Source organism: Struthio camelus, chromosome 1 (genome assembly GCF_040807025.1).
Source record: "Struthio camelus isolate bStrCam1 chromosome 1, bStrCam1.hap1, whole genome shotgun sequence".
Taxonomy (NCBI): domain Eukaryota; kingdom Metazoa; phylum Chordata; class Aves; order Struthioniformes; family Struthionidae; genus Struthio; species Struthio camelus.
Window position 1 is genome coordinate 89,546,848 of NC_090942.1, and position 10,596 is coordinate 89,557,443.

At 59.4% G+C, this 10,596-nt stretch overlaps 1 gene segment (V, D, J or C); it reads left to right on the top strand.

Annotated features, from left to right (window-relative positions):
* Nucleotides 1-8,179: 8,179 nt before the first annotated feature.
* On the top strand, nt 8,180-8,711 carry LOC138067434 (T cell receptor beta variable 24-1-like). The segment is given in 2 exon segments: nt 8,180-8,195; nt 8,395-8,711. Coding segments are annotated over 2 exon segments (333 nt in total).
* The last annotated feature ends 1,885 nt before the right edge of the window (nt 8,712-10,596 follow it).

Sequence of the window (10,596 nt, forward strand, 5' to 3'; positions counted from 1 at the left end):
GGGGTGGGGGGAGGAGGCGGTCAGGTGGGGAACTGTGGTGAAGTCTTGGAGGCAGCCCCTTCTCACAGCAGAGCCCGCAGCCCCAGCGTTGCCTTTCACAGCAGAAACAGCAGAACCAGCAGCTTCTGAGCCTCCTCCAGGCTCCCTGCGGGTGAAAGGGAGAGATGCTGGTGGCCCTCCAAGGTGGAAGAACAGTAGTGGGAGCTGGGCTGCGACTGGGAGCCAGCGCGCCTGTGTTCTCACCCCAGTTGCCGGTCGCAGGCGGGGTGGGACTAGGAGACCAGATGCCCATAGCGCCAAGGCTTGATCCGTGGGCCACCAACCCATGAGGCCACAGGGTGGGACATAGGCTTGCCCATGGCCACGCTATCATTCTCAGGGGTTCCCCCGTTCCCTTACCGCATCCGGAGAGGTCTCCTCTGACCAGAGGAGGGGGAGGAGGAGGTAGAGGAAGAGCAGGCACACCCTGCAGAGTCTCCCTTCCATGGCTGGCTCAGTGCCGGGCTGATGGGAACTGCAGCTTTGGACAGGAGGCTACGCTGGGCCCCTCCTCTCCGCCCACAGGCAACAGCCTGACCTGAGCTGGGCCCTTGCCTGATGTTTGGGGCTCCTGGCATCAGCTCAGCAGGTATCGGGGGTGAGGGCGTATGCGAGCGCGGAGGTCTACGCATGCGTGTGTGCGCGCGCGTGTTGGTGTGCCTCCCCATGTGTGTCCAGTTGTCCAGGCCCCCCTCCCCCTCCCCACTCCCCACTCCTAATTTCCCCAAACCTCTTTCCCCCAGGCTAGGCGGCGTCAGGGCGTGCATCGGGGGCACCCAAAGACCAGCAGCAACTCCAGCGCCTCGGACTGAGATTCATTTTTCTGGAAAGCAGGACTCACTGAGAGTCCAGCCAAGGGACAGCGAGGAAGGCCACGGGGAGAGAATCGTTCTCACGGGGAACGTCCTCACTAGGGGTGGCAGAGGAGAACTGCCTAGCTCTGGACAGGGGGAGCGCGTGTCCCTGTCCTGGCAGTCCCCGGGGCGTGATGCACAGCCTGCAAACCGGCGCGGGGCAGAGTGGGGACAGAGGGGAGTGAATGCCTGAATGCTGGAGTCCTCTTCCCACTCTGGGGAGATCCTAGGGCTTAGCAGAATTGCAGTGAGGGAATGGGGGAGCAGCCCAGATGCCCGGGTCCTGAGGGAGGGTCCAAAGCCCCATGTCTTAGAAAGCAAAGGTCTGGTTCCTGTGAGCCTGATGTCCGCCTTCTAAGCGGGGAGGATGTTTTGATGACCTCCAGGATGCCCACTCGGCAGAGCCCCCTGCAGGTGGACATCACCCCCCCTCCAGCAGCTGTAGTGCCAAGGACAAGAGTGAGTCAGGAACGGCCAGCGATGGCATCCCACCCTGCCAATCAAGCCAAGAGCAGACCCCAGGCCTTTGGCTTCTCAGTGTTCCCCCCTCCCTTTTGGTTCCCCTGTGAGAGGCTGTGCGCCATGCCCAGAGCCAGAGCAATTCCAGATGTTGCAGCCGCTGCTCCCTCTATGCCCAGCCCCATACGGCCTTGTCTAAGGCGAAGGGATGCACCTGACTCGCGGCGGGCTGCGCGCAACGTCCCCATGTAACGCGCCAGCAGGAGGGTGCAGCCGCACAGATAAACGCTGCGAGGGGGCAATGCGCCGCTGAGACGGTGCAATGAAGATTTCGGCCACGAGGCGGCACTAGGAACTGCTGAACGGAACTTGGGGCTAGACCACCACTCTGGCCGGTTCGGTGTCCGTGTCACAAGTCCCCTCACATCTCAGAGCTGCACCCAGCTGCCCTGCAGCGTGGGGAGGAGCATTGCCGCCCCAGCTCTTGGGCTTCTGGCACCCCTCTGGGATGCTCCAAAAGCCCTCCACGTTCGATGGCCCTCCCCCACGCCATTCCCCAGCAGTTGTCCCTGACGTAACCCCCGCAGCCCCGGGGGCTGTTTGCTCACCTGCCACCTCCACACCAGTGGTTAATCAAAAGCCACCCGGCCCTTTCCCCAAAACTGGCTTTTCCGTCGGCTGGCTCTCAGAGAAGGGCCCCAGGCCCTCCCCGAGCTGCGCCAAGACTCCCAGCATCACGCCTGCCCTTCCCACCCCCCAGATTCACACAGGCCCCTCCTGAGCAAAGGAGAAAAATAACAGCCAGCCATAGCTCAAACAGGGACTCTTGCTCCTCAGCACACTTCCCATTTCTGTCTGGCCCTCCCCAGTCTTCATCCCCCGAGACAAAGTCAGGCCTCCTCCTTCTCCTGGTGGAGCATTCCACTAGCTTCCGGCCGGGAGCCCTGCGGCTCTGGGTTTGCAGAGGACCACTGACGGGGAACGAAAGCCACCAAGAGCAACCACAGAGAACACGGCAGTGTGGAGGGGGGTGAGGAGACCTGCAATGTGCAATTCCTGCCTTTGAACTGGTCGGGAACAGTGTGGGAGTGAGAGCCTCGCAAAGCACAGCGCAGGTGTGTGGGACACAGACTCAGCAGGGTCCAGAGCTCACTCAGCCTGGAGCCTTGTGGCAGCTGGAGCCAAATCTGGGACGCAGAGTTGGCTGGAATTTCAGGCAAGAGCTGCTTGGAGTGTCTTAAAAGCTGGACCCAAAGCTTTGGGTTGGCTGGAGCCTTAGCCCAAAGCTGTGGCTCTGTGCTGGCTGCAGCCTCACTGGAGGCTGGGCCAAGTGCTGAGACTCAGAGCTGACCGACCTTCCTGAAGGCCGAACCCAAAGCTGCTTGGAACTTCATGCGCCCCGGACCCAGAGCTGTGCAAAGCCCTGCGGAAGCTGACTGAGGTGTGTGTAAGCCAGTTCCCCGAGGATGGGGCCACAGCCTTCTCCACCAAGGCAGGCCTGGGCAGGCCCACCAACCCACTCCCTTCTGCCACGAGCATGAGACATGGAAGCTGAGGACTTTGAAATGAGCATAGGAACTCCCAGCAGGCTAAACCCTTGTGGAGGGGTGGAGGAGGGAGGAGGAGGTTGGTAGGGTTGAAGATGCTGGCAATGAAGTCCCTTGCTGGCTGGGTGGGCTTGTTCCGCAATTCAGGAGGTGCCAGGAGACTTGGGAGACGGGCAGCAGGGGAAGAGGAGATGCCTGAAGCCTCAGGAAAGGCAACAGCACATGGAACGTGGAGAACAGGGCCAAGGCAGATCAAACTGAAGACTCATCATCCTCATCAGGTCTGCCAGTCCCCAGGGGAGCTGATGCTCACGTATGTTTCCACGGTCCACCAGGGACACAAGCTGAGAAATCCTCCATGGAGTGGGAGCCATAGGCTGCTCGCGGGTGCTCCAGCTCATGCTCCAGCAGTTGGGAGAGGGAGGTGCTGTCTTGCATGCAAGGGAACGGAACGGAACGGAACGGAACGGAACAACGCCACAGTCTGCGCCTCTTCCTCCAGATTTCCCTGCCTACCGTCTGCATACACTTTCTCCTGCTGCCTCTCAATGAACCTGCTTCCTCAGAGAAACACTGACCTCGAGGACAACCTAATATGTCTTTCCCTGGCCAGCATCAGAAGAGGGAGCGTCACCATGGCAGGGCCCGTTTTGGTTTCCTTCCTCTTCCCTGTCTCCGGGCAGAGCTCCAGGGCCCGGGCCCAGCAGCTCCTATGGGGAGAGAAAGGCGCTGCCGGAAGGAGGGGCTCTGCGCGCTGCCCCGGTCTCGTCTGTCGTTTGTTACCTGGCTTCCTTTCACCCTTGCGCATCTCGCAGCTCTTCATCCTTGTGCTCATTTTGTTCCCCAGATAGCCCATGCTGAGTGTTCACCCATCTGGGAGGGGCCATGTGCATGTCCTTCTGAAAAGAGATACCTGAGGGTGCTGTGCAGAGGATGGAGGTAGGCAGCAGGAATCTCCCAAGCCTGTGGGCAGAGCAGTAAGGGAGGTCTCCCTGAAAAACGGGGGGGAATACACCACAGAGCTGCTGTCAGGGCCTCATGGTCGCACAGGCTCCGTCCCAGCTCCTCCCGCTGGGGGCCAAGCCCTGTCCTGCCAGAAAGGAAACCCACCGTGGATAGGGCGTTTCACAGGGCAGAGGCGGCAAGGAGACCACAGATGGTCTCAGGCCTGGGGAAAAAAACCTTGCCCAGAGGCGCACCACCAGGCTGAGACACCCAGGGTGCCCCAGCAAAGCACCAGGCCCCAGGGAGGAGTCGTCTCCAAAGGAACTGGGCTACTGCCTGCCAGCAGGAAGGCAGAGCGAGAGGACACCCAGGTCCTGCCTCCCCAGTACCTCCTCTTCCTCATGCCTGCCCCTTGGTCCCTGCTCTTGAGTCTTCCTCCCTCCCTTCCTGCCTTTCTGCCTTCCTTCCCACCTTCCCGCCTTCCTTCCCCTGCTAGCACACAGGCTGTCCTCCTGTGGCTGTCTCCACAGGCATTTACTCTCCTCTCGCACAGCCATTACCCACCACTCTCACCGGCCAGGGCTGGAGGCAGCCCCGTGCGCACACACTAACCCATCAGGTACCCTCCTCCCCAGCCCTCCTCATCACAGTGATCGCTGCAACAGCCTGGAGCTTCCCCGACTCTCAAAAGTGGGACCAGCCCCGCTGCAGCGGGCAAAGGCTCTGGGCTCTCAGCATCTCCTGTCCCTGCAACCACTGAGGAGCAGACAGGGCAGGGGACACAAGCCAGGAAGGGGGGTGCTGGCCTGCGGTGTGTGCTGCCCCTCCCGGTCCCAGGAGGAGAGGTGCTATGGGTAGGGATAGTGTGGGGCAGGGCAGAGCCCATCCCACTCTCTCCAGAGAAATGGCTCAGTCTGGGCGCTGCCTTGGTTTCCTTTGTGGGGTTCAGGCATGTTCCTAACGCTGCTGCAGAGAGTAAGAGAAACCGACTGCAATGGGATCCACTGTTCCCTGCAGCAGAGCAGCTGGAAGCTGCAGGCGCTGTTCTGCTCTGCGGATCAAAAGGCAGGGGAACAGCTTCACTGCAAAGCCCTGAGCATCCCTGAGCAGGCACAAGGCTTGGGCTCTTACTGTGTCCCTCCTGCTCCTGTCGCGCACCGTCAAGTATTCCTGTGCCCACAGTACGGCACAGAGACACAAGAGACCTCACAAAGCCAGGAGAACCCCAAGGAGCCAGCCATGGCACAGAGAGGGAAAAATGTATGGGGAAACACAAGGGACCTACGTGTGTCCTTCGTACAGTTCTTCATTCCTCTAGCTCTCCAGAGATTTGGAAAGGAGAAGAGGAACCCTCCCCATCCCTCCGCCTTGCACGCACTCAGGCTCCCGTACAACCTCAGCATACTCCGGTGCGTGCAACACCCCACTCCCCCGGGGCACGCCCACACATCTGTGCAGGCTTTATTCTTCCTGTGACTGCGTGTGTCATTCCCAGCGTCCACTGCCAGCCACCCTTTCTCTCATTTCTTGCTCTCTCACGGCCCGGCCCATCCCCAGTGTGTCTCTTCTTCCCTCAGCGCTTCCTTTTCACATGTCTCGGGGCCTAAGCTGCCTGCGCACCTACTGAGGGCAGGTCCCTGAAAGGACGGGGCTTCTTCCCCATGGTTCCCCGCTCGTTCTTTGTGGCCATGCTGGTCCCCGTGGGTGAGTGAACTCAACGGGCGGAGGAGCACCTGCATCACTGCCACTGCTGCTGCCCCAACTGCATGCCCAGTTGTTGGCAGTGCTCCATTCCCCAAGGCTTCCTGGCGTGAGGAGGGGCAATGAACCAGGTGGGCAGGAATCCCTCCCGTCTCCTGCAGTGGCTGTCGATTTTTTCTCACGTGCACAGCACAGAAGCCTTTCCTTTCAGGACACAAGCTGCCCAGGAATGTGTCTTGCCTGTCGCAGAGAGAGAGGGCAGAGTCACCAACGGGATCTGAAGAGCTGTCCTATCCCTTCCAGTGCTGCCTAGGCTGTCCTGGTCCTTCTCACCCTCTTCTCTCCTACCCCACTCTGTTGTCTCCTTGCTTTTCCGTTTGGTCCAGACTCACGCCCTGTTCTGCTTTCTGCTTCAATATGTTTCCTCATCTCCCCATCAAGCCATTTCTCCCCCTCCTCCTCAGCGCTTCTCCCTTTCCCTTCCAGGCTGGGCTCTGCAACAGTCCCCGGACACTATCACACGACAAGCACAGGCCATGAATCTGAGCTGCTCTGAGAAGAAATCCTCCAGCACAGCGATGTACTGGTACAAGCTGCCTTTGGGGAAAGATTCCAGGCTGATCCTAGTGGTTTCTGCAGCTGAAGGTGGTAAAGCAAATATTGAGGAGCAATTCCGAAGCCATTTCAAGAGCAGTGAGATACAAGGAGACAGGCTGACCCTCTTGATAGATCGTGCCTCTCTCAATGACTCAGGCACGTATTACTGTGCCGAGAGTGAAACACAGTGACTAGGCTGCTGAGGGAGCTGAGCACAAACCTCTCTCTGCACAGCGGCCTCCTGCCTTCCTCCACATCCAGGCTGCTGCACAAGGCAGGACAGGCCCCTTCCACTCCCTACCTCCTCTGCTTCCTAGCCTTCCCTTCCTCCTGAGTTGACTCGTGTAGCCTCTCTCCTTCCCTTGCCATCCCTCCTTGCTTCCTTCTTCTTTTACTCTCACTCACATTATATTCACTGTCCTCAACCATTGCCCGCCTCTCTGCCTCCCTTTCTCCTCCCCCTTCTTCCTCCTGTCCCTCTTCCATCTTCTCCACTCCACACACTTCCTCTCACTTAACTCCAATACCTCCTGCTTTTCCAGCCTCTTTTGTGACTTTCTTTCACCCCGCCCCCAACCTTCCCTGCCCTATTTGCCACCTTCCCTCCCACACCTTTTGTCTTCCGGCCTAATTCACTCCACACTCTCCCTACAGAAAGGGGGTGTTTGGGTCTGGGCGTTTGGCCACACAGCCCTCCCCCTCCTGTTTTCCTCAGGCTACTCCTGTCTTTCCCCCAGCAGAGGACATCTCCTCCACAGCCACAGAGGTCTCCTGCACAGCCGCAGCTCCCCACTCTTATCCGTGCTGTGCTGGCTCCACCAAAAAGCATGTGACAGCAAGACCGGACCTCTATCTTAGAGCCGCGTGGCAGCACGCAAAATGGTTCCCTAAGCCAGGAGAGCATTGAGGGTGCCCTGAGGTCAGGACCCAGTGTTTGCGGCTGAAGCGGCCGGAGGTGGATCCCAAGCGTCTGGGTGGCTCACAGGTGATGCCGGGAGATCTGGGAAGCAGCTGAACTACAAGAGCAGGTCGTGATGGGCACAAAGGACAGCAACACCCACAAACCAGGATGGTACGCGCTGGCCCAGGTGGAGCTTTGCATCCAGAAGACGTATTTGCCGACATTTCTGTGGAAGCGAGAAGTCTGTCACAGACTGCACGTGGGCTCTTCTCCGGGCATTTCCTGTTGTGGACCCCAGCGCCTCACACCAGCTCTACTGCTTGAGGGCTGGAGGGAGCTCTGTGCACAAACACTGCGGTCTATCTCTCACCCTACAGCACTCCCCTGCACACCAAGGAACCCATGGGAGACGGAGACCCTTTCCATGGCCACAGCAAACCCAGCTCCTCCTCTACTGCAGCGGGCGTTGCCCCGTCTGCCTGCTTAAGGGCCCTGCTCCCCAGCCAGCAGCGCTCTGTCTGAGCACCCCCTGTGCCTGCAGCCCGTGCCCAGGACACAGAGCAGGGGACGCATGTCAAAAAGGGGGAACCTGGCCTGCTCTGTGCCCTGGTCCCCTGGGGTCCCAGGCATGGGCTGTGAGACAGGAAGGGGAGGGAGATGGTATGGGACAGGACAGCCCCCAATCCCGCTCCTGGTAGGGAAAAAGACATGGGAGCGTTCTTCCTTTCCTGGGCACAGTTGGGGCCCTCCTCTTTGCTCTTTTGCCCCTTTTCCTCTGAGGGATGCACGGTCATTCCTAAAGCTCCTGGGGACACATAGGGGAAATGAATGCAAGGGGATACACTGGTACCTGCAGCAGAGGGGTGCGGAGGAGGGGGCACGGCTGCGCTCTTCTGCTAAAAGGACAGTGCAGCCACTCTCTCCTCCCCCTTCACCCTCCCCACTGCTCTCCCCACCCCCACAGGACACCCTTCTCTCCCTCTCTCACCCTCCCGTCCTCACTCGCGTCTCTCTTGCGCCAAGGGCTCAGGGGGCAGCTTCGACTGCAAACTGGGAGTCTTTGTGCTGCTCCCACAGGCACGTCCCTGCAAGGACACAGCCTTTTCCTCATGCGTCCCCACTGGCTCCTTGTGGCCATGCTGGCCCCCCTGGGTAAGTGAGCCTCCCTCCCCCTTGAGCAGCTCCCTCAGTTCCACCGCAGCTGCCCCAGCCACGTACCCAGCTGTGGGCACTGCTGCGTTCCCCAGGCCTTCCCGGGCAGAGGTGAATGAGGTTGGGAAGAATGCTTCCTCAGCTCCCTCTTCAACCCCTTTCCCACCATCTCCTCACTGCTTCTCCTTTTGCTTTCCAGGGCGCACCCTGAAACAGTCCCCTGACACAATCGTCAGAGAGGGGCAGTCTGTCAACCTGCACTGTTCCCAGATGGAGACCGATCACTTCTCAATGTACTGGTATAAGCAGGCACAGGGCTCAGGCAGCAGGCTGCAGCTGGTGGTTTATGCTCCGAAAATGGGCAAAGACGAGTTTGAGAAAGATTTCAGTGATGGTCGCTTCAAGAGCAGCGGGATACAAGCTGATGGTCTGTCTCTGTCAATAGATGCGGCCTTGCTCAACGACTCTGGCACTTACTACTGTGCTGAACGAGATACACAATGGCTGAGCCGCTGAGAATACCGAGCACAAAACCAGCCTTCCCATTCGGGAACCTACTGACCTCCTCCTGAGCCAGGCCTGCAGCAGGCAGGGAAACCTCCCTCTTCTCATGCCCTCCCGAGCTCCCCTTGCCTCGCTCTCATCCTTCCTCTTTGCCAGTTTGCCACTCCAGCCCCTTCTTTTCCTTCCGCCTGTCTCACACGCCCTCTCCTCTTGTGCCCACGTTGCCTTTTTCTTCCTAACCCTTTCTCCAAGCCCGTTTTTGCCCCTTTCATTGCTCCCCCCGCCGCCCAAGTTCTGCTCTCCCATTCCTCTTCTCTTACTCCTCTGCTCCAGCCCTTCTTGCAGCACTCTTCTCCCCCCGCCCCCCACGCCCCGATCTCCCAACAGCCTGACACTTGCCGCAGAATACCACAGATGCTGCAGGGAACCAGACGGACTTACAGAGCCCAGGACGTAGGGACACTGTTGAGTGAACACACAGCCTTCCGCCAGGAGGTGCGTGGGCTCCCAAGCTTCGTACACCTTGGCTCATCTGTTCTGCCAGCAGAGGCAAAGGAGGTGAGCGGTGAGAGCAGTCCTTTCCACCAGCTCACCTGTCCAGTCTCCCCATATAGCTGCCTTGATCCAAGAGTCCTTTTCAAGTAGTTTTGCATGTCTTTTGACACATGTTTTTGCTCCGCTGCCTGATGGCCGTGGAGCTGTGGCATTTGCCTCCGCCCATGGGAGCCCTTGGCTGAGTCTCCCTCCAAACCCATTCGCCGCTGCTTAGCCATTGTGTGAGACAGACCCCCCCCCCCCACACACACTGTCTCCAGTGGCCCCTCTGCTCCTCACTCCCCCACCCTGTGTCTCTGGCCAGGCTCTGGGGTGCCCTAAGGAAAAGCTTCTCTTACCTGAGGGGGTGCCCCGATGCATCCTGGCACCAGGAATGCAATGCAGATGTGTCGCTTCATTGCTCTCCCTTCACACTGGGGTACCTGTGTCCTTCAGGCTGGGGCTGCGCAGGATGCTGAACCTGGCGCTGGATTTATAGGGCTCTGCCTGGTCTGGCCACCTCAGCCCTACCCAAGCCAATCCCTCATATCCCTACCAGGTCCACAGTTTCTTGGTACTGCCAGTCCCCGCCTTGGCTTATCACTGCCTCCTAGTCTCTCTCCACCACTCCCTTTTGCCCCAACCTTGTTTTCTTTACTTCCACGTTCTCCACTTTACTGGGGATACAAGATTTTGGCTCTGAGACTTCAAGACCACGCCAGCTAGTTGCCGCAGTCCTCATCCACTGGCCCGTAAGCGAGGCTCCTCCAGGAGGCCTGCCATGGGTCCCTTTGGGAAGGATTTCTCTGCTAGTGGTGCTGCTGTCCCATCTTGTGCACGGGGGGAAGCTCTGTGAGACTAGAGCGAGGTCTTCCCAACGGACAGGGAGTAGGGCCTAGGAGTGCTGTGCTACAGCCCCTGCCAGGCATGGACAGAGCTGCTGGGATCCTGGCCAAGGCGTGAACCAAGGAGCACCAGAGCATGAAGGATTTTCTGTTCTGTGCTGGGGACTGCCCCATCCCAGAGCAAACGGAAGTCACCCAGGCAGTCGGGCATGGGGCTAGGGCAGCTGTGAGAGTGCTGGGTCCTACCCTGTGCCTTCCCCCAAGCCTCGCGTTGCCTCTCTCCTCTCAAAGCTGGTGTGAGAACCCGGCTGTCCAGGCTGTCCAGGCTGTCCAGGGTGTCCAGACCCACCACCTCTCCTCCCAGATGTGTCAGAGAAGCCAGCCATTCCCGCCTCCTCTGCTTTAACTGCTAGCACCTTTCCAATTCCATGAGCCTGGAGAGAGAACCCAGGTATTCTGCCCCTCCCCCTGACAGCGGGGACTGGTGGCTAGAGTCAGCCACAAATTCACCCTCCTGG